Source organism: Amphiprion ocellaris, chromosome 20 (genome assembly GCF_022539595.1).
Source record: "Amphiprion ocellaris isolate individual 3 ecotype Okinawa chromosome 20, ASM2253959v1, whole genome shotgun sequence".
Classification (NCBI taxonomy): Eukaryota; Metazoa; Chordata; class Actinopteri; family Pomacentridae; genus Amphiprion; species Amphiprion ocellaris.
Genome location: NC_072785.1, coordinates 16,157,040 through 16,179,439, shown reverse-complemented (window position 1 = coordinate 16,179,439; position 22,400 = coordinate 16,157,040). Strand labels below are relative to the sequence as shown.

At 40.8% G+C, this 22,400-nt stretch overlaps 2 protein-coding genes across 4 annotated transcripts; both read left to right on the top strand.

Annotated features, from left to right (window-relative positions):
- The first annotated feature begins 4 nt into the window (after positions 1–4).
- On the top strand, positions 5–16,567 carry LOC111572680 (autophagy-related protein 2 homolog B). Of its 3 annotated transcripts, none has more exons than XM_023276431.3 (43): positions 5–146; positions 793–1,205; positions 1,293–1,455; positions 1,612–1,764; positions 1,856–1,958; positions 2,162–2,324; positions 2,407–2,586; positions 2,710–2,806; positions 2,925–3,089; positions 3,193–3,344; positions 3,604–3,715; positions 3,931–4,168; positions 4,288–4,450; positions 4,594–4,686; positions 4,801–4,989; positions 5,660–5,933; positions 6,024–6,132; positions 6,211–6,412; positions 7,397–7,539; positions 7,723–7,880; positions 8,009–8,184; positions 8,292–8,439; positions 8,628–8,830; positions 10,259–10,339; positions 10,480–10,586; positions 10,671–10,763; positions 10,871–10,941; positions 11,025–11,101; positions 11,200–11,370; positions 11,471–11,603; positions 11,707–11,906; positions 11,994–12,223; positions 12,308–12,425; positions 12,544–12,735; positions 12,810–12,911; positions 13,032–13,110; positions 13,194–13,404; positions 13,491–13,560; positions 13,646–13,728; positions 13,878–13,999; positions 14,229–14,383; positions 14,490–14,639; positions 15,310–16,567. In XM_023276431.3, exons 2-43 carry the CDS (start codon positions 1,044–1,046, stop codon positions 15,538–15,540), a joined length of 6,222 nt encoding a protein of 2,073 aa, XP_023132199.2. In that variant the 5' UTR covers positions 5–146; positions 793–1,043; the 3' UTR covers positions 15,541–16,567. The 3 variants fall into 3 exon arrangements, with proteins under 3 accessions (XP_023132199.2, XP_023132197.2, XP_023132198.2); XM_023276429.3 differs by having other exon boundaries at positions 6–146; positions 8,289–8,439; XM_023276430.3 differs by lacking the exon at positions 5–146 and adding an exon at positions 205–223 and having other exon boundaries at positions 8,289–8,439.
- A 121-nt stretch (positions 16,568–16,688) lies between these two features.
- noxred1 (NADP-dependent oxidoreductase domain containing 1) lies at positions 16,689–20,299 on the top strand. The gene is made up of 6 exons (XM_023276434.3): positions 16,689–16,891; positions 16,982–17,163; positions 18,995–19,175; positions 19,258–19,412; positions 19,570–19,768; positions 19,897–20,299. The coding sequence occupies exons 1-6, from the start codon at positions 16,734–16,736 to the stop codon at positions 20,051–20,053; spliced, it is 1,032 nt and encodes a 343-aa protein (XP_023132202.2). The 5' UTR covers positions 16,689–16,733; the 3' UTR covers positions 20,054–20,299.
- The last annotated feature ends 2,101 nt before the right edge of the window (positions 20,300–22,400 follow it).

Here is a 22,400-nt window from a genome sequence, read left to right as displayed (position 1 = left end):
ACTATCTGAAAGAAATCCTGACCCAGTAAGTGTACCGTAGACAACACAGCTCCGCCATGTTATGACCTCACCGGCTAATCCCTCCCCGGAGTGCAGCTCGGTTGGTGCGGAGTCATGAAAGTGTTTGTAAACAACTCAGTCAGAAGGTAACTTATCAGCTGCACTCGTGTGTTCATTTCTGCTCACTAACTCATGCATGTCGGTATATCGAACCGGTGTTTGTGTACGTAGCGTCTGTGTCTATCTACAACTGACATACGAGGGTGGATAACTTGAGAAATGTTGGGTTTTAGGTTAGCCTGCTAGCTAACTAGCAAGCATGTGTAGCTACTACCTTAGCCTGACGTTAGCCGGCTATGATAATGTTGCCTCATTCAGTGGCTTATGAGCTAGCTAAGCTCACAGATGCTAGCCGGCTAGTTAGCTAAATGACATGTCTTTGTCTAGCCAGCAGTCAATGCGCAGCTCCCGTCGGTCCATGACAGCTTGGTTTAAGTAAATACAGCTAAGGGTACATGTTGACAAGCAAGTTTGTAGCATGCTAACACCATTTCGCAACTGCGGTTTGCAGGTTAACAGTGGCAGTTAGCATTACACAAATTTTATTTGGACTGGTGTACTATATTATAACGCTACTCAGGAGCAGTTTGAACGTTTCTCCGTCTTGAAGTCACGCATTAACAGTTAATGGAGCTTGGTGTTTTTGGTTGTGTTGTCAATATTTTGTGTTAAGTCACATGTGCCAAGTGTCAGATTGCAAAGAGTGACACAGTGCGCGTGTCTTCACTGTAGGCGCAGCAAACTGGAGTCGGACCACTGCACACGCACAGCTCTGAGTGTCAACACATCCTCCAAAGTGTCCCTAAAGTTGGGATATGAAGGATGTTTGAGCTCACGATTTCTCGATGTCTTCAAGTCGACAGGATGACACGACTGTAATAGCAGTGATTCATTAATAGCGGTTTGAGTAGCCATAGCAATTGCAGTTGCAGAGCTTCAAGACTCCTTTCATTACCTGTGTACTGCTCACCCACTAAGCTAACATGCCCTGGCCATTTTCGGAGTCCATCAAGAAGCGGGCCTGCAGGTACCTCCTGCATCGGTACCTAGGCAACTTTCTGCAGGAGAAACTGAGCTTGGATCAACTCAGTTTAGACCTTTATCAAGGCACTGGGTCTCTTGCACAAGTGCCTCTGGATAAATGGGTATGTGTGGTTTACCTTAGTGACTGGAAATATGGCAGATTGATTTATTTAAACACAGAATCTTTAACATTATTTCTTGTCCCTCAGTCACTAAATGAGCTTCTAGAGACGGCAGATGCTCCTTTTGAGGTAATCGCAGGGTTCATCCAGACAATTTCTCTCACCGTCCCATGGGCAGCCCTGCTACAGGAAAACTGTGCCCTCGAGGTCAAGGGTTTGGAGATGGTGCTCAGACCAAGACCAAGAGTGGGTAAGGACATACTGCATTATGTGTTATTGCGACACCATCTGGGAAGCAGGATTGAGATAAATGGAAAGGCGCTGAATACAGACGTTTTCAGTTTGTGACATATACACAAGTTGACAACTAATTGTGCTAAAAAGTAAAAGACTTTTGTTCTTCTAGCATCTGGAATTGAGCCCATGTACTGGTCCAGTTTCATGACAAGCAGCATGCAGCTCGCCAAAGAATGTCTGAGCCAAAAACTCACTGATGATATGGGAGAGAGCTTCCAGCCTTTTGAAGGATTAGAAAAATTTGCAGAGACAATAGAAACAGGTAATTTTTGTCGACACTGGCTTAAGCATTCAGTGACTTTAACAATCTAAAACTGTGTACTGACATAATTTTTTCATTTTCTGTCTTTCAGTTCTAAGAAGAGTCAAAGTGACATTTTTGGACACTGTTCTGAGAGTCGAACACATTCCAGAAAACTCTAAAACTGGAATCGCTCTTGAGATTCGAATCAGCAAGTAAGTTTTGAATCTAGTTAAAGCATTGATTATTTTTTCCAAATCATTGTGTAGTCAGATTGGGAAAGATGTAGATAAGATACATTGTTCTTAAAGATATAGGCTGCAGGGAAGTGTATGGAAGATGCCTCTGATGTGCATTAATTTTCACTGTCCCTCTGTGGTTTCTTGTCAGTCTAATTATAGTTTGTGGTTGTGTTCAGGATTGTTTACTGCGATGAAACAGATGAGGAGAGTTCAAGTGTAAATGTGCATCAGCCAACCACATTTGCACATAAAAACGTGCAGATGGAAGGAATCACTGTATTCTGGGACGAGTTCTCAGATGTGTCTCGTGCTGGTTGTAAATCCTCACCTACTCCAACGGTTGGTTTCACGATTGTTTGAAATTTGGCGTAGTCAAGTTGCTTGTATAAGCCTGTTTAAACCTGTCTCTCCTTTTCTACAGGAAACGGAGCCAAAGCTCTCCCCCAGCTGGAATCCTAAAATAATATGTGAGCCTCATCCCCAGTTCACAGAGCCCGTGTCCTCTACAACACCCTTTGAACCTGTGCAGGTTGGAAGCCTCGGTGGTAAAATTGAGTTGTCCCTCACTCTTAAAAACAACCTGGCTATGCCTGGTGCAAAGGTAAATGAGCCATTTGTCAACTGCAAAATATTATAAGAAAAAATGTCCCTGATTATTTATTTAGTATTATGTTCTTAGGGTAATGCCAATAGACTCACTGTTTTGCATACTTTGTTTTTTCAGCTGGATGTTGTTGGACATATTGATACACTGATTATTCTGCTGTCCCCACGGCAAGTTCATCTTCTGTTGGACTTGTTTGGAGCTTTTTCTGGTGGAGGTGAGTGCTCTTTTGTTTTCAGATGATCAAGAACATTTGCACCAAACAAGGAAATAGTGTCATTAAATTAGCAATTTGGAAAGAGTGAACAGATTGTTTTGTCACTCCTACCGTGAAGGTACCCAGGCATGGAGCAAGGATAGAAAGAGTCGCCCCATGCAGCAAGAGGATGAGTACCGGCTCCATATGGAACTGAACCGGTGTCTGAAGAAGGACACTGCTGTGCCAGGAACAGATCCCGACCTCTTCGAAAGCCAAACTACAAGAACTGTGTCAAGTCGAGGTGTGATTGAAACTCCATGCTGTAACTTCTGCATGTTCTTGGAATTCAGATGCCTTTAATTAATGTTTCTAATGAAAACTGTTCTCTTCTGTTGCTGGTGTAGATGATGTGTTCTTCTCCATGGCTGACATGGACATGTCTCACAGCTTGTCATCCCTCCCTCCCCTGGGTGAACCACCCACTGTTGACTTAGACTTGTCACTCAACAGTAACTACTCTGCCTCCCCAGGAGAATCTCCCTCTGCAAATGCGACAGTAAGGGTTCTTTTGTGCATATAAACGAGCAATAAGATAGATAGGAAGAGTAAGGGGTCTCAGTAGTCTGTTCACTCAGTAAGATTCTGAAATCCTCAACGACGTACAGGACAGTGACGTGCAATCTTTATACTGCCAACATTAAGAGCTGCACAAATTCATATTATGAATATTGTCACTTTAGTTTGTGTCGTGAAATTATTCCAAATTATTGGTGTTCTCGTAATATGAAATCATATCTGTGTGTCTGTGTTTCTAGGCTATTTGGGATGACTATATGGATGTGCCACGACAAAAAGAGAAGCAGACTAATGAAACTCCTGTCCAGTCACGGGATTCACAGCTCCCTCAAAAACTATTGAGGCAAACTTGTAAGCACTGCAGTAAATTAATACACACATACATACATAATACACATCAAGACTTATCCCCTCTGTGGTAATTTCCTATAGAGAGTTTGTATTTTTCATTCTGGCAAAAGAAAATGATCAGTTCCTACAAGCTGTTTTGTTCAGTAAAAATCTGCAAACTCTTGGCCCTGTGTGTACAAGGTTATTGTTGGATTAGCATACTTGTTATGTTTCAGCCCATCCATCCAAAACCCATGGCGATGAGTCAAGGCCAGAGCTGGTGCTGAAGCTGACACTGAGTAGCTTGGCTCTGTCAGTCCTCCACATTGACCCACTGCCACCACCACATGCTGCTCCCAGTCCCCTTGGGCCCATGGCTGCACACTTCTTCAGCATGGTGGGCCACCTTGCCCCAGCTGCTTTCCTTCAGTCACGGAAAGTGTTTGATCAGGCTTGTCCCCATGATCACCTCAGGTGTGCTTAATTTTCCACTAATTCCTATTGTGTATGGTTGTAACTGTTATCTTGCTTTCTGTAGGACAGGTTTGGGATCTGTATGTGTAAATCTGTCTTACCTCGGCTTATTTCTGCAGGTTTGTAGGCCAAGGTCTGAAGATAAACTATGAGCACTGTCAGGGATCCAGCGTGCGGACTTTCAGCACTGACGTCTCCCTAAACCAGATGGAGTTTCTGGAGTGTCTGTTCCCCTCTGAGGCTGTCGTTGGCGGCTCCCAAAGAGGAATTCAGTACACTGAGGTTAGACTTTCAAGCCTGAGCTAAGCATATTTTTCACAGCACTAAGCTTTGGTTGAACACTGCATATCCACAGAGAGTGCTTGAAAGATGCAACTGGCTTGTTATTAAGAGTGTTTCACTCTAGTTTCTTTGTCACACTTCAGCTCCTGACATTTGACACTGCAGCCATTGCTGATGCACCGCTTACCACCTGCCTTCACCTGCTTTACAAACAGGCTGAGCGCAGAGGCCCTCAGGTAACTGCTTTTATAAGTCCAACGTGAAACCAAGACATTAACACTAAGGCTCAAATGCTTTTCCTGCATTGTCATCTTGCATCTAGACTATTTACCCTTTGCCTCTCTGTGTAGGCCGGCCAAGTACGTCTTAGCACCATTCCAAGAAAAGCTGAGATCCAGGTGGAGCTGGGACCTGTGCGCTCTGAGGTGGATATCAGCATTGTAGATCGCCTCAACTCCCTACTGCAGCCTCAGAAACTAGCAACCACAGAGATGATGGCCTCTCATATGTACACATCTTACAACAAACACGTCAGCTTGGTAAGGGTGTCCTACAAAACAGGGAATTATTGTCACACTGTTGTATCTGGTCGTATAAATCACCACTGTCTTTAAAGCTGATCAACATAGAAATCATTCTAGAGTCATTTTTGCTGTCTGTCACTTCGTGGTTCCACAGATGCGCTTTTACTTTATCAAATATATAAATACACATTGACTCTGTGACTCGTCACCCTTGTTTTTTACACTTCAGTTTCTTTCTTTTTCCTCTGGTGTGCTTTGTGAAACTACATTTTCACAGGAAGTTGTCTAAAACACACAGATCTCAAGCTTTTTATATGCTTTGAACTTTTGTTGTAGAAAAATTCTGCCAGTAAAATCAGAGAATACATACATAAAATTCTGATTTCCTAAAGCTGAGCATACATGAAATTAATTTCTGTCCAGTAATTTTCTGCTGTCAGTCCACCCGATGAAGGCAGTATCCTTGTTCTTTGTGCTCCTAGCCAGCTGCTACTGATTGACAGACCGCTGGTTTTGACCGCAGAAACTATTGTCGTTGTGAAATGAACCAGCTGAACATATCAGTTGTGCTACTTGTGTCACACTTTTAATGTGCCTATTCAGTTAAATTGAAAAGATAAAATCTGTATCACATGGTTATGAGCTCTGAAACACTGTATGTAATGAACATCTTTGTCTTGCGCAGCACAAGGCCTTCACAGAGGTTTTCCTGGATGACAGTCATACTCCCACCAACTGTCAGATAACACTGACAGTCAATGCCCCAGTGCTTGGCATTGCGGTGCGCTTCCCCATCCCTGATCTGCGCTCGGATCAGGAGAGGGGCCCTTGGTTCAAGAAGTCCCTGCAGAAAGAAGTACTCTACTTGGAGTTGGAGGACCTGGAAGTGAAAACAGAGTTCATGGGTGGCAGCTCACCTGAGCAAACCAAAATGGAGCTCACTTTCAAAGAACTTACTGGTATGTCAATCTCCAAACTGCTCTTTAAAGAAACTTAATTTTTCTGTAGGACTAATCATTAGTGGCTTTTGTTTTTTCTCATTTTACCAGGTAAGTTCCAGGAGGAGCCAGATCAGCCGGCTGCCCGGTTCCTCAGAGTGTCCCACAGCATGGATGGAGACATGACAACATCTGAGAGTGTAAAATTTGATTGGCCAAGGTTAGTTTGTTTGACCAACCTCAAGCTGGTCTGTCCATTCTGTGGCATCTTTCAGTGATGGTAAATTTCTCTGAGCAGGGTTGTCCTGAAAATGAACCCCACTGCAGTCCACTCAATCCTTGAGCGTGTGACGGCTGAAGATGACGAGGGGGCTGAGGACCATTCCCTTGAAGAAGAAGAGGAAGAAGGGGCTGCTCATTCCCTGAAAGATGTGTGTGACTTTGGAAAACCGGAGCCATCTCCATTTTCCTCACGTAGGGTTATGTATGAGAATGAAGAGGTGAGTCATTGGTAAAGGGCACCATCCATTATAAATGAGAAATTACAGCCATCTACTGCATGTATAATTACATTTCCTTGTGTTGCATAACGTGGGTCGACTCGATCAGCATTGGACCCATTTATGAGTCAGCTGTCACCCTGTTTCTCAGTGTTAATAAAGACTGCAGTCTGCTGTGTTGTTTCATACACATCAAATCTGAAAAATACACTTAATAATTACAAGAAAATAGTCAAGAAAAGCCCCCCTCCACTCAGAAGTGTGTTCTCTTATATGTTTAACCTTCACTGTGCAGAATGATGTATGTTTAGAGTCGGACACTATAAAAATGTTCCCAGATGTTTCTGCTAAAAGTCAAACATTTCTTTGTGGTCACCTAAAATCTGATTTTAAGGTGTATATCTGTGAGCACGAATTAAATGCAACTAAATTGGATGCATATACAGTCAGAATGGACTTTGAGTTGAGTAGGAAACATAAAAGGCAGTTCAACTTTTGAAATGAAAAATGATTGCAGACTAATTTCTTTTTACATTAGTGTTTTGGACCTGCATCAGTGTTGATCTGAATGAAAATATAGTGGAGCTTAAATCAACTTAAATGTATAACCTTAGAAATTACATAAGTGTGCACCAACTTGTCCAACTCAAAATCCACCCAATTTGCACTAGGGGCGTTGATTGCGCATGGCATCAGTGTTTGATGTTAAGGAATGTCTCATTTGCCCGTAATCCTTCATGTGTCCTTATATTTGAAAACATTTCAATCATGGCATTGGTCCACGACAGGTATGCTTTTTACACGTGGATAAATTTGCATTCAGAAGCGAGGATAGTGTTTGGTTTTTATATTAACACGTCTGACCGATGCATCATTATGCAAATAGTGACAAGAGCACTGCTTTGCATACCTAACCTGTTGACAAAGCAGGTGGTAACAGGGCCGTGTTTGCTAAATCTTTTTTTTTTTTTTTTATTATTCCAGATGGTCATTCCTGGGGATGTTGCTGAAATGACAGAGTTCCAGGAAAAGACCATGAACAACTCTCGCTTTGTCCTTGAGTTATATTTCCCCAATGTGCAATTAGTGCTACCCAGCAAGGCATTTTATGAAAAACTACACAACAGGTACGTCATTTGGAGTTTGCTCACAAAACACAATGGAATAAAGTGGTAAATATGGGAGTTCTGGCTTGTCATAAATAGAAAGAGCATAATACTTATCTGTTTTTCATCCATGGAAGATTTTTTGAAAAAGTTGCATAATCCCTACCTGTTTAGTATGTAAAATGCATGTTCTCCATGTTTTAGGATAAACAATGATCTGCTGCTTTGGGAGCCCACTGCTCCATCCCCAGTGGAGACCGTAGAGAACATGCCATACGGAGGTGGACTTTCTGTCGCCAGCCAGTTGATCAACACTTACTCCAAGGACAGCTTCAGCCAGTTTCGTTCTAGTGGTCCCGAGGGTGAGATAACTAGAGACATTTCACGTGATTTTGCAGACTTTAAATCCTGAAGTAAATGACGTGAACCCATCTTTCAATGACAACAATAGCTTGTCTGCTCATAGGCAAACATTGTGTTGTTCTTACAGATGACTCCAGTGGCTCAGAGGAGGAAAACATGCACTATTATTCTCCTGCCTCTGACCTCGGCCTCAGAGCTCGTAAGAAGAAAAAGCCTAAAGCCCACAGCAAGACCTCCCAAAGTCTTTTCTCTGTCATCCTCAGTGTCAATCACGGCCTAGTGGCTCTTCAAGCTAATGCTAAGGTAAACTCACATTCTTTTTGATATCACTTATAAAACGGCTTTGTTTAACTAATCCTAATGGATTGTTAAATGTGCAGTGAAGTTGAGTTTGCTTTTTTCCCCAGAAGGAGGATAAAAGTATACTGAAAAACAAACACGGCGAGTTCTGGATGGAGGTGAAGAATGCCGTTTTGTTCAGTGTCACTCAGTATGAAGGCTATAAAGACCAACACTACATCTGCTTCCATACCAGTAGCATATGCATGTATCACCAAGGTAAACCACCTGCACTTACTATAATGCTATAATATTCCTTTTATGTTTTAACTATGCAGCATTTATTCATAACATGACTTGAAAATATATGGAGAGCTACTACACAGCTATTCTGTATCTGCATCAGTGCTGTTATGTAATTTGAGCACTTATGTGCTTCTTTTTCCATCATATGTTCGTCCACCCAGGACTTATAGATGGAGGCACTTCTGTCTCAGACATCAAGTTGCCATGCAGGACCCATCCCCACTGGCTAGAGCCAACCATCTATCAATCAGAGACATCTCCGGAAAGATCGTCAACACCCTCAGAGGGTATTGGTCTGGAAGCCCGCAGCATGGTGTCTGTCGCGGTGAAAGTCTCCTCACAGAATGCAGAACGCAACATCAAGGTCAAATACTCAAAGTAGTTACTGGGCGGGTTGTGTGTGGGGCCGTGTTGTATTGCTGAAATGCCTTTCTTCCATAGATTATTTGCTTGGTTAAAAATTTTAGAACCACAACAAAGTCTTCTTAGCCCCTTTCAGACATGCAGTTGTTTGCGTTAATCCAATGGCATCTGAACATTTCTGAATGAGCACCCTGGTCATTTTTCCGTTAAAACTGGTACAGCAGTCCTACTTTCAACACTGCACAACTCTGAACTGTACGTAGTTGCATTAACAGATAGTTATGCAGGATGAACAGACAAAGCGGGTTTGGTAGTTTTGTTAATGTTTAGCGAGGTCATGTACTGTACGGCTGTATAGTTATGGAAACGTATCCATACACACAATTAGACTGCTACTAGTTATATCCTAGTGTGAGACTGAAACCAACAAATCTCTATGATTGAAAAAACAACTTGATATGACAAACTTATTTAGACTTTAGTAAACAGATCACATTTTTCCAGTAAATAATATTCAAATGCCTGCTATTGAACATATAGTTAAATGTAGCTTATAAATTGTGTGACAGCTCACCTGTCTGAAGTGCAGGAAAGTACACAATATCATTTACTGTTAGATCCTGATCGATCCTGTCCTCATTAGAGAGAGGCTTGTTATTAGTTCAGCTTTATTCTTTTGTTTATTCGAAGACTCGTTGATCCTTGATGAACTGCCCAATCTAGTGCGTATAACAAATGTTGCTCATGTACCGTTGGTCTCTCTGTCACTGTGTTTAAGTGAATTTCTGAATGACAGAATGCTGTCACTTGCTAAGAACATGAAGTATCCCATCTCTGAATAGGGCTCTACCAACTCCACTGTCACTTGCTGCATAACATTTTTTTTTTACATTAGAATTATTTTTTAAGGTCTAAAGAAGTAAAACTATGTAAAAAGAACTGATTCGAGGAAAGCTAAAAAAAAATGCTTTGAATTTTCTTCTTCCATATCTTGTTAATACATTTACATCCCCTTAGATTTGGGAGTCTAAGATGACCTCTGCATGCTATCATTTTACTGAAGCTCAGCAGACTCTTTCATGGCTATATTTACCTTCTAAATTGGGCTATAGTCAGTCCTAATGGTTTTCTGGATCTACTGTCCAGCCTAAAACCTGATCCTGCAATGTGAGAACACGATAAATACCCCCATTTTTAGGGGATTCTTATTCCCATGCCATTTCAAGGAAATAATTGAGAAGTGAAGCCACGTTTGTATGCTGGGTAATACCAGGCGTGATTTTATGTTGACTCAAATATTTTCTGAATGTTTTTGTATCTACATTTAATGTAATACCAGCTTGTTTAGACAGAACAGTTTGTCAAAGTTTACCAGACAGCTTGCTTTTGTTTCGCTGCTGATTGTTGTGATGTGTGACATTTTATGCAGGAGTTTTTGATTGCGATTGGAGTGAGAGGAGCCACACTTCAGCACAGAGTGGTCCCTCCCAGCCAGGGCTGGTATGACCAGGTAAAACAAACTGGGGCCACCATCTCACAAGCTCTCTTTTTTTTATGTTGTAATTTGATAAGATATGCTTAAAAAGCATTTAAAACAAATGCACATTGAAATCAGACTTTACTAATCTCATGGCCAATTTTGTGCAACAGATTGTTGACTTTCTGAATGTTTCTGATGAACCTGTGTTGGGTTATGCCCCTCCTACATCTGTCACCACCCTACATCTACACCTTTGGAGCTGCTCTCTGGACTACAGGTGAAGCAGAATTAAAACTAACCCCCAGTTATTTGTCACCTCTGCATGGGTATTCTAATGTGGCTCTTGTTATCCTCTTGATAGACCTCTTTACCTGCCGCTGCGATCGCTGTTGATTGTAGAAACCTTTAGCATCTCCAGCAGTGTCTCTTTAGACCACTCTTCATCAACACTCAGGTATGAAAAAGCTACTGATTTTGTACAAAAGTGACAGGTTTAATTATACTAAACATGATAAAAGATCCAGAAAAATTGCTGTACATGATATAATACGTTGTTTACAGGATCATTTTGGATGAAGCTGCCTTGTTCCTGTCTGACAAGAGTAATGCCGTCTCTGTCAATCTAGTGCGTGGTAAGTCGACTTCAGAGACAATGTTGTGTTTTACAGGTTTTTATGCAGCTTTGACCAATGTTTGTTATCAATTTTGGTCACAGACTATGTTCAAGTGGTAGACATGGGAACTCTGGAGCTCAGGATTACAGCTGTCAAACCTGGAATAGATGGAAAATTGGTAAGAGTCACGTATCTCTGAATGGACATAATAACTCTCTCACTCAAAAATATGCTTTAAAAATTCTAAACACATTTGCATTGTATCTTGGTTGATAGTCGGAGCCCAGATTTGAGCTGCGATGTTCCAGTGATGTGATTCACATTAGAACATGTTCGGACTCCTGTGCTGCCCTCATGAACCTCATCCAGTATGTAGCCAGTTATGGGGATTTGCTTCCCCCAGCAGAACCAGAGGCCAAGCAGAGCAGCAGTACACAAAGAAGCAAGGTCAGCAGTCACACCCTTGATGCTGTGTGTTACATAGATACAACATCATTTTAAAGCTCTGCTAGTCATACATGCTTAGTTTGAGTGTGCTTTTGGACAGGCGGAGGTTCCAAGCCGGCCAGCATCTCAGACCTCGCTGCTCGCTGAGACAGAGCAGCAGATGTTGCAGGATCTGATGAGTGAAGCTATGGAGGAAACTGACGGACAGCAGGCACCAGGACCGCAGCAGAATGGTACAGAATTCTACTCCGTAAAGAATATTGTTGACTCCACGAGGGTTATGTCTTTACTTGATAATTTTAAAAAATATTTCTATGTATTTTCACACTTCTGCAGGTGCACATGAGGAGCAGATTCATGACCATGATCCGCCTCGCTCAGATCTCTTCCTGTTCCCAGATGAGAGTGGGAATTTTAACCAAGACTCAAGTCCCACCTACCCTATGCTCCCCTCTCCCCTCATCACACCTGCTCCCAGTCTGGCCCAAGAGACAGATGACTTTTGTATCTTGGAAACTCCAGGTTCCAGAGGAGAGGTTTGTGTATACTCATTCACCTAGCAAAGGCTACACAACACAGTGGTATAGGTTTATGTTGCTTCACTTCAGCAATGTGTGTTTCAGGATCGAGATCAGGAGCCAGTGGTGAAACTACTTACCTCAGACCCAGTAGAAATCAAAGATGATCACTTTAGTCAGCCTCTGGAAGGCAGTGATTCCAGTCGCGGAGCCATGAACTTTCCAATCCCAGAGGTTCGCTACCTCATTAAGGAGATCTCTGTCATCTGGCATCTTTATGGAGGGAAAGACTTTGGGAATGTTATTTCCACAATATCTCCTGCCAGAAGTCGCGGGTGAGTCATGAACTGTCAATTCTGTTAAACCTGTTCAAAGGGAAACAGACTTCTTTAGTTTGTGTCTCCTTTTTTGTCTTGCAGGTCTACACCCCATAGCTCCCCGTCTCAAACTCCAGTCAGACAGGCCAAGGCTTCAGGGCGGGCAGGAGGCGGAAAGGGAAGGAACCCTGATGTCCTCATGGAGATCCAACTCAGCAAGGTGATTTTACTCTCTCCTACAATAAATGTTCATTGTGATAAACTCACACAGATCATATGAAGGCCTTAGGTAACTTCTTCACCATTAAGCTTTTATGTTTTTTTTTTTATTTCCACAGGTGAGGTTTCAGCATGAGGTGTACCCACAGCCCCCGGTGGCATCTCGTTCAGCAATGGACCAGCCAGTGTCCCGACAGGTTTTTGTTGTGCAGGACTTGGAGATTCGAGACAGACTGGCTACTTCACAGATGAACAAGTTCCTCTACTTGTACTCCAGCAAGGAAATGCCCCGAAAAGCCCATTCTAACATGGTGAGGAAGGCAGCATGCTCAAAACGTACACAAGACTTGGTCTGTTGTAACTTCATGAGTGCTTTTGTTCATAGTTGACAGTTAAGGCCCTGCACATGTGTCCAGAATCAGGCCAGGCTCCCCCTGAGTGCTGCTTACGTGTCTCTCTGATGCCTCTTCGCCTCAATATTGATCAAGTAAGAAAGTCATATACAAATAATTGGTCTAATGTGTCAGAGATATGGCAAACTCTGGACATCCTCATAACATGTTTTTATTTTTTCTAAGTAACGGCCTTGTTTTTTGTTTTCTTGAAGGATGCACTTTTCTTCTTGAAGGACTTCTTTACTAGTCTTGCTACTGAAGTTGAGTTTTTCTCACCACCTGCCCAAGAAAGTAAGACTGATGAGTCACACAAACATCTATTATTGTAAATCCCAGTTTAAATTCATGGTTGCTCATAATGTTTTACTTTGCAGCTGTTTGTGTTACCACAAAGAAAGCCGCTGCCCCAGAGATCTCCTGCAGCTTCTCCAAGCACGCTGGTAGCAGCCAGGACCCAGCTCCTATCATCTCAGTGCCTGCTCAGAGACGACTGAGCCACAACGGTTTCTCCACATCAGGCAGGGACGACATGAACGACAGTGAAGCCTCTGCCTCTCCCTTCACAGACCAGCCAATCTTCTTTAGGTAAGTGGTAAATAAGTAAATATTACAAACACCTAAAGTCCCCAAAGTGCTTGTCTGTGTTGGGTAATGCTTTCTCTTCCTAACAGGGAATTTCGATTTACCTCTGAGGTTCCCATTCGCTTGGATTACCACGGAAAACACGTGTCGATGGACCAGGTACATGATCTAACAGGGAAAATGTATTAACTTCAAATTATGTTATTGGAACCTTATGACTGATTTTATTAATTCTTTGTTTCAGGGAACATTTGCAGGAATCATTTTCGGGTTGACACAACTGAATTGTTCAGAGTTAAAACTAAGGCAGTTGTGCTACAGACAAGGGTATGTTTATCTCAGAATATCTTATTACACAATAACTGAACACAATTCTTTCACATGCGATGATGCATTATACTCTATGTTATGATCAAAAGTGTGAAATAGTATTCACAGAGGGTTTTTTTCATAAGAAAATATTGTCTGCATTTCAGATTATTGGGTTTGGATAAGCTGTTTTCCTATGCAATAAACGAGTGGCTAAATGACATAAAGACAAACCAGCTTCAAGGAATACTGAGTGGTGTGGCACCTATTCACACTCTGGTAAAACTGGGTGAGTATAACACTTGTTTTTGAGTCTCACTCAAACATGTCTCAGTTTATGTTACTGTATTTTGCGTTTTTGTCCAACTATTTTTCACTTGGAAACAACTCCAGCACACGGTAAACTCGTGTTTTAGATATCACTGTAAGGAAAGTTTATTATTTTTACTTCTCGGTACTGTCAATGGCATCTCTTGGATACGTCACTTTCCCATTCTTAAGATGACTATTCTTTTCAGTTCATGGTCTCAGGGACTTGGTCTGGCTCCCAATTGAGCAGTACAGAAAGGATGGTCGGATCGTCCGTGGGTTTCAGCGCGGCACCGCCTCCTTTGGAACCTCTACTGCTATGGCTGCTCTGGAGCTCACCAACAGGATGGTGCGGACTATCCAGGTAAACTGGTCTTCTTTTGGAAATTAAAAGTATTTATTCACTACTCATTTCTTTAGAAGGCATCAGACAAATGCATTGTTGTTGTGTCTGTGATTCATATTTTTAGGCTGCAGCTGAGACGGCCTATGACATGGTGTCTCCTGTTCCCGATGAGAGAGACACTAAGAGAATAAAGCGGTACACCCACTATGGACTGGCTCATCAGCCTGTCGACCTGAGGGAAGGTGTAGCCAAAGCCTACACTGTGGTGAAAGAGGTAAAAAAAAAAAAAATTACAGTCCTTTCCTCCTGACCTAGAGAAAAGTTAAATCTCATTTCTGCTGTTAGGAGATGCTAAAAATGTATCCAATTGTGCACAAAAAGTTCATGGGCTGTTCAACTTAATCCACACACTAGTCAGGTGTGGCTTTAACCAGTGACTATAAAAGGCTGCCTTAAAATGCAGCTTTATTCAAATGACCGATGCCACAGATGACAAGTGAAAGATGAGAATGTGTTGTTGGCATGCTGGCATATCAGGGCTGCTGCCAGACACCTGAATGTCCACAACTAATTTGTCTGTTAAGAAATTGTTCCAAAGTGTTTGGCTCTTGAACAACGAGATCCAGTCCCCTAAAATCAACTTTGCCGAGCCCTTCTGGAAGAGTGGAGCAACATTCCACAAGCAGCAATGACAACCTCATTAATGTCGCAGTGATGCAAATGGCGGCCACAGTGACTTATGATTTCTAGTCTCTGACCCCTCTGTCAATATGTCCATTTTAGTTTCCACTACAGTCTGTTCTTAATCGTTTCATGACATCCTCCCTGTTGTAGAGACGCCATGTGTTAAAACACCAAATAGATCGAATTTCTCAAAATATTGCAATTTATATAATGTAAATATTTTCATTAATTCCGTTTTTATGGTGCATTTCCACCTACAGGGGATCACAGACACTGCATTGACTATCTATGACACAGCCACGCGGGAGCACGAGCAGCGTGGGATGACTGGAGCAGTCGGCGGAGTTCTCCGTCAGCTGCCACCAGCAGTAGTCAAACCACTAATTATGGCCACTGAAGCCACCTCTAATGTCCTGGGTGGGATGAGAAACCAAATTCACCCCGATGCACGTCAGGAGGAGTCGCAGAAATGGAGGCAGGGCGAAGAGTAACTCTGATTGCCATATGGTAACGGAAACCTTGACTCTGCAGCAGCCACAGCTTTTACGTGGAAGAAGAAGAAAGGTGAGGCGGACTGCCAGCTCTGGTGTTAATAAACTTGTGTTCATCTCGTGGCAGTTTGAGCTACCGTGATTCAGCTTGTGTCAGCGTAACAGTTCCCTCACAGTGCCTTCATGGTCATCAGCATTGTCCAGCTGTGTGTTTAATCAAAGGGATGTGTGAATAAGAATGAATTTGCGAGCCACATATCGTCTTAATGTGGATTATATTCTGTTGTAGGATAGAGCAGGCTATTTCAAATGTAAACGCATAACAAGGAAGAAATAGGTCATCACATTGGCTTCATTTTCAGCCCTGTTTACAAATCGTATGATTACATTCTCTTATCCTACTTGGTGTCAACAAACACTAATGTTATAGGTGTAATTACCCTTAATTTATATAACATGTACTGTATGTGGGCCTTGTTATTTACTGTAAATATTCCTAATGTGTAACATTTCATGCAAATATAGGAGAAACAAGTGTAGAAACTGAATGTGTTAAAGCTGTGTAAAGTTCACTTTCAGCACTTTTGAGTGACTTGAAGGGTTACTTGCCCAAATAAATGATAAATAGAAAGATAACTCAAATTTGTTGTAAAGTTTCACAGTTTTATTTTGACCTGTGATCAGTGTTGCATAAGTTTCACAAAAGCTGCTGTCCTGGAAAGCTGCTTAGTTAAATTTCAGAACTGCTTTATTCCTTGGGTCAGTCGCTCACATTTTCAAATGGTTGACTTGTACATCTACATGAGACCTTCAAGCAAAGTCTTAATATTCTCCATTTTTTTTAAAAAAAACGTGTGTTTGAATATTGATGTTTGGCGTGATCTGTTGTGTTGCAGACATTTGATTTGCTCACTTTCTTGTTTATGTGGGAAAAGTAATATTTCTTGTACATACGTGTACAGGTGATTCATGAATTTGTATTAAAAGCATGGAAGGGCAAATAAAAATGGTTAAATTCGCCACTATGGAGGGTAGTCGGGTGTTTCTATTGTTGTTTGACTTAGACGGAGAAATTAAATCAAAGCTACGCGGTTATGCCGGAAGTCAGCCGGAAGTTTGTGTTGTCATGGCAACAGGAGGAAACCGCTTTGTCGCTATACGTTAAATTACGTCGCCAGTGAAAAGTTTTGGAGATGGTGGACGTAGCTGCAGATCTGAGCAGTGTTTGTTTTGAAAGTGGACTGACTGACGACGAGAAGAACTTACTTTACCTTCGTGCACGCTCGGCTGGACTGACGTTTTGCGGGTGCGCGCACGCAGCGTTCATGTACGAGCTCGTCCACTCACTGAGGTAATTCGTGTCCATTTAGCTCGACCACGTTTTGAGAGCGACTTCTAGCAGACTTTGTGTTATAAATGACTGCAGTTTGTGTGTATTCAGATGTGCTATCAGAAGTCACACTGCTGGCAGAGACCCAGCAGAGGACAGGGAGGACAGGGACCTCTGTGTGGGGATACTTGGGCTCGGTCACCTGGGAAAACAGCTGCTGCTTTTCCTCCTTGAAAAGACCAGCATCAAACCATCACATGTTAAAATCTCCACTAGAAGACCAGAATCAGCAGGTACACACCGATGTAAAACAGCTGTTCTGATGCAATAGAAAGCCAGTATGCCAACACTTGGTGTTTCTTTTGAAAGAAAGAAAGTAGCGTTCCATTTATGTGTCACAAAATCTGGAAAATAGTTAATTTTTCTGTTTTTTTCCTCATAGAACAAAAAAACTCGTGCTATGTAAACAAACTGGCATCTAAATTGGTAGAAGAAATGATAGGTGTGATCAGGAATGATGTTTAAATAAATCTAACTCTGAAAGTGGAAAATCATATTAATATCTAGTTTTGTTTTCTTTTGTTTTGAATTTTTACTTCTCTATTTTTATCAATAAGTTACTGGACCTGACTTTTTAAAAATATGATGAGGCACCAAAAAATGATAATGCATCAGAATCAATGTTGATGCTAATCATGCATATCCCAGACTGATAATCATAGAAAAAAAACCCTCTTAGCATTTAACTTGTAGAAAATAATTCATTTTTTACAGGAAAACAACAGTGACATCATGTAAACAAAGTGACATTTTAAAGGGTTAAATTCCTGAAAATTAATTTTTGGTAGTTATGCTGAGGGTTGATGGAGGTTAAAAAATGTAACCCAGTAAAGGTGGAAAATAATGTCAATATACAGTATAATAGTTTTATGGCAATTTTGTTGTCTCCTCAACATCCTCTGCATTACTTTATTAAATCAACACGTAATGATTAATGCACAGAGAAGTAGGCTTGCAGCAGAAAGTGCTGGATAATGTATTCAGATCCTTTACTTCGTTACTAATACAGTAATGTAACTGTAAGTAAAAGTCCTGCATGAAAAGTCTTACTTCAGTAAAAGTACAAAATCATTAGCAGCAGAATGTGAGTAAAGCACTGAAGTAAAAGTACTGGTTTTGTCTCTCTGGCAATTATTATTTTACATGACATCATTAGATTATTAATAGTGAAGCATCAGTGTGTCAGCAGCATGTTACTGTTGCTGCAGGTAGAGCTAGATTGAACCACTTTATATATAGTTAGAAGGACAGCAGATAAATCAAAGGGGTCATCAGATAATTAACAGACGAGGGAAGAAATAAAAATGAATTTTCTGATCCACAAAAGTGTTTTCAGTTACTCTAATATTCAATTTTTGGATCATTGGAACCTTTATTGAAATTAAATCATGTGAGAATCTTTAGGAGAAGTTTGAAAGCCACTGGTATAGTTTTTAAATAGTGTGTTATAATGTAAAAGCTGTGTAAAATGTTTATCTTAGCAAGTAGAAAGTACAATATTTCCCTCTGAAATGTTGTGGAGAGGAAATATTAAGTAGAACAAGACTGAAATACTCAAGTAACGTGTAAGTACCTCAAAACTGTCCTTAAGTACAGTACTTGAGTAATTGTACTTAGTTACTTTCCACCACTGGCAGCTGCTCACATTAATACTAATGTAAAGAGAAACTTTAAACAGAAGTTTTAGGAGTATTTTTGTGCATAGGGCAGAGTTACAGTATATTTCCATGAGAACTGAACAGCTTTTCGGTCTGAATTTATACTTTTGACTTTCATCAACAGTGTAAAATACTGCATTTAATGATTCACCACTGATGGACACATAAATCTCTACTTTGAATTCATACAAGATGCTCAGTTAGACATTTGTAAAATACTGTGCAATTTGTTTTAAGCAACATATATTTGGTGTTTTCTTAAAAATGAGCTCAGTTGAGACCGTGAACAGTTTTTGTTGTGATTTTTAGATACTGATGAGCTAATAATTACATTTGAGTTAACTGAACTAATTGCACCTTGAGCTTACTTAAACAGTCAGGATTTTGTTTCAATTCTGTGCTCCAGTGGAATTTGTCCAGAGAGGAGTTGAATGTTTCTTTGACAGTCGCAGACTGGCAGCGTGGGCAGATGTTCTGTTCCTCTGCTGTCTGCCTTCTCACCTCCCCAAAGTCTGTGCTGACCTCCACTCTCACCTGTCCAAGCACTGCCTCGTGTACACTTTCTCCTCCGCTGTTCCTGCCACCAGGTACTGCTACGTTCACACACGTACAACCGATGTGTTTTTATTTAAGGCCAGTAAATGCCCCTCTTTTGCATTTCTGTTTTAGGTTATCTGCTCTTCTCGGACACGATTACGTCCTAAAGCCACAATATGAGTTTCTTGCTTGTGATACTGCAGACATGTGGTTGTCCTGCACTCAGCTGACCACAGCTTTTACAGATCCTTTGCTCATAGAGGCGTCGTGTCCTCTTACAATGAAAGGTCTGTGACATTTCAGTACTGCAGACATCATTTGACCTTTTTGTGCTCCTGTAATATGTATGAGAAAGCATTTAATATGTGCTGCAGCCCCCTGATTTGGCATTTTTCATATTAATAATGCCAAATCTAACTCATGATGTGTGACCTCTGTGTGCAGGTGGCATTTCTCTGGGTCTGAACTGGGTGTGTGCAGTGTTGTACAGCCTTTTGAATACCTGCACCTCCGCCAGTCTGGGCTCCAGTGAGGCTCTCTCTCTGATTAACGACATGTTTAAAAAGAAATGGGCGAACACTGTGCAATTTAACGCTCAGAGTTTCATCAGTTCTTCTTACGCAGCTTCCCTTCCTGCAGACGAGTGAGTAGTTCAAGGATGCAGTGTTTCTTGGGATATTTTGCTGCGCAGAAAAGCTGAAACATAAATATTCAAGAAAAGCTAGTATTTCAAATAACCTCTTTTTTTTCTCCACATTTTTCCCCACAAAGGCCTTTTCCCTGGATTTCTCTCACTGATGTCCAGACCAAGGAGACACCGTTGCTGCGCTTTTTATCAAACAGTAAATCTGTGCAGCAGTGCATCACTGCTGCATACAAATCCCAGCTGGAGACACCAGCAGAATTATACAGAAACACCCCAATGTAGAACTCATCATTACCTTACACATGCACTTTTGAAAATCAGTAGTTTTATGATTCTTAGAGTACAGTTCCAGTGTCGAGTGATATGATATTTAAACGTATTTTCATTTTAATGTCAAATGATTGAAAAACGTTGAACAGTAGGGTGTTTACTTTTATGTAAAATTAGAAACTAAACATGTATATATCCTATGTTTAAAATACAGGCAGCACAGTAGGAATTTAACACAATAAAAGTCACTACACCTTACATTACTGTGATTCCAATGTTTTGTTTTTTCAGTACATTTTATGTCCATCTTCATTTTTGATGACAGACTCAGTCCTCCTCAGATGTTCTTCAAAGACTATTTTTTTAGCTGCTCTTTGCTGGAGGGGTTTCATTGCTCTACTTATTTTCTCTTTGAAATACCCTAAAGGTGTTCTGTTGGATTTTAATCAGGTGACACGCTCGGCCAGATCATAGTTTCTACTTTTACCTTCTTTAGAAACTTTTGTGTGATATTATCAGTGTACTTTGCATTGTTATCATGCTGGAATATTCCCGTGTGACTGGGAGTCACTTTGTCAGCCAGTATTTTCTATCTATCCATAAATGTCATCTTCCATTACCTTTAGCAGCCATACAATCACACTCCCACCTCTGTGCTTCACTGTCAGGACTGTGCATTCACTGTGGTAGTCCTGTCCAGGCTCATGCCGAACATGCTGAAAAAACGTATCTTTAACACCATCATCTGACCAAAAAATGTGCTCTCAATATTCATCATGCTTCTTCTCATGTTATTTAGCAAAGTTTAATTTTGCAATTTTGTGCCAAAGAACAACCAAGAAGTATGTAAGCACACTGTCTGTAATGTCATCGTACGAGGGAGGCCTCTGTTTCTCTGATTCGTGGTACTGTGGCTAGTTCTATTCCTCTTGATTACTGCTGCTACTGTGTTTAGACAGTTTCACCGTTCTACCTGTATCTTTTTCTCTATAAAGAGTCACTATCCCATTTTTCGATCGCAGTTCTTCTGCAGCCAAACTTATGAAAGTTCTGGGGTTGACAGGTAATTTTATGACTGTTTTTGCAATGAGACTAACTGGAAATCACAGCTGTACTGTAAGTGATCACAGATATATTCACTTGTGTTCCACTTAGTTTCAGCTTTGGGGCCTGCGTTTTCAATACAGTCTCTCTAAAATATTTGTTTATGATAGTTCATGAGGAGGAATACTCAACTTGTGAACTTAGAAATTATACAAACATGAGACGTGATGCAATTTTTGATCAGCTGACCTTTAAGCGATGCTGCTCAGGGCTGTACTTACTTCTGTTCTCCACTGTGTAGTGTTATTATTGTATTTTGTAAACAATGTGGTTAATATGTGAAAATATTTTTTACTATGCAAATGAGTAGTCAGTATCTTCTGTATTAGTTTGCATATGTATTCTAAATTGCATTTTTGCACACATGAAAACATACATGTCATTACTTGATGGGACATTAGATTTCCCTTCAATATTTCCTACCACAATAACAAATCATACTTCATTATATACCCCAAAGAAGAAGAAGAAAAAGAGAGGAATACAGAAACAAACAACACTGATTCAAATTTAAAGTGATAGAAGAAAATATAAAAATGACAATAAAAAAAACAAACCATCTCTGCTGTGGCTTTCTTTTTATGACTTGGCTTCAGGACATTGTTTCACATTTATTGCTGCTGCAGCCCCAAATGTTTTATGAATAATCTATTATATAATTTGTTTGTTTATTTTGTTTGTTTGTTACACAGATGCAAGAAGAAAGAAAAGCCCTGGATGTATTTAGCTGTCATTCGGCTCGTGTTAAAGCTCTCACAATACTATGATACGGTTGATCAGAAATGTTGGGATTTTATTTTATTGTCAGTAACAGTCTGATCTGTTCACTGAAGTTAGCATATTTTTTGTCTTATGAAGTGTTTTATTGGAGGTTTTTTTTTTTTTTTTGTCTCACGCAAGGTTTTTGCTGCAGTGGCAATATTGTATGTATGGATGCTTCCTAGTGACTTCATTTAGAATGTAGGCTCTCTGATCATTAAAGTAACTAACTAAATATAACAACAGGTAGATGCATATCAGTTACACATATTTTGTTGCTTCATTGTTAGTGTCTGTGGTGACATTTTTGGTTTTGTGTTATGTGACTCTATGGGTGAACTTCATCCTCACCACCACCTGTATCTCTTCTTTTGGACTACTTAAGTCATTTGTCACCTAAATTACCAATAAATAAAAATTTAGGAAAACAAATATTTATAAGACACTTGCATATAGATGTAGCCAAATTTAATAAAGTATTGGTGCTCAGAGGTTG

Excerpts from the sequence above, each read along its gene's own strand:
- LOC111572680 (XM_023276429.3), top strand. The coding sequence starts at position 1,044 with ATGCCCTGGCCATTTTCGGAGTCCATCAAGAAGCGGGCCTGCAGGTAC. Across the intron at positions 2,587-2,709 it reads TGGCTATGCCTGGTGCAAAG|CTGGATGTTGTTGGACATAT; the intron begins GTAAATGAGCCA and ends TTGTTTTTTCAG. Across the intron at positions 8,440-8,627 it reads CATATGCATGTATCACCAAG|GACTTATAGATGGAGGCACT; the intron begins GTAAACCACCTG and ends TCGTCCACCCAG.
- noxred1 (XM_023276434.3), top strand. The coding sequence starts at position 16,734 with ATGGTGGACGTAGCTGCAGATCTGAGCAGTGTTTGTTTTGAAAGTGGA. Across the intron at positions 19,176-19,257 it reads TCCGCTGTTCCTGCCACCAG|GTTATCTGCTCTTCTCGGAC; the intron begins GTACTGCTACGT and ends TTTCTGTTTTAG. Across the intron at positions 19,413-19,569 it reads GTGTCCTCTTACAATGAAAG|GTGGCATTTCTCTGGGTCTG; the intron begins GTCTGTGACATT and ends CTCTGTGTGCAG.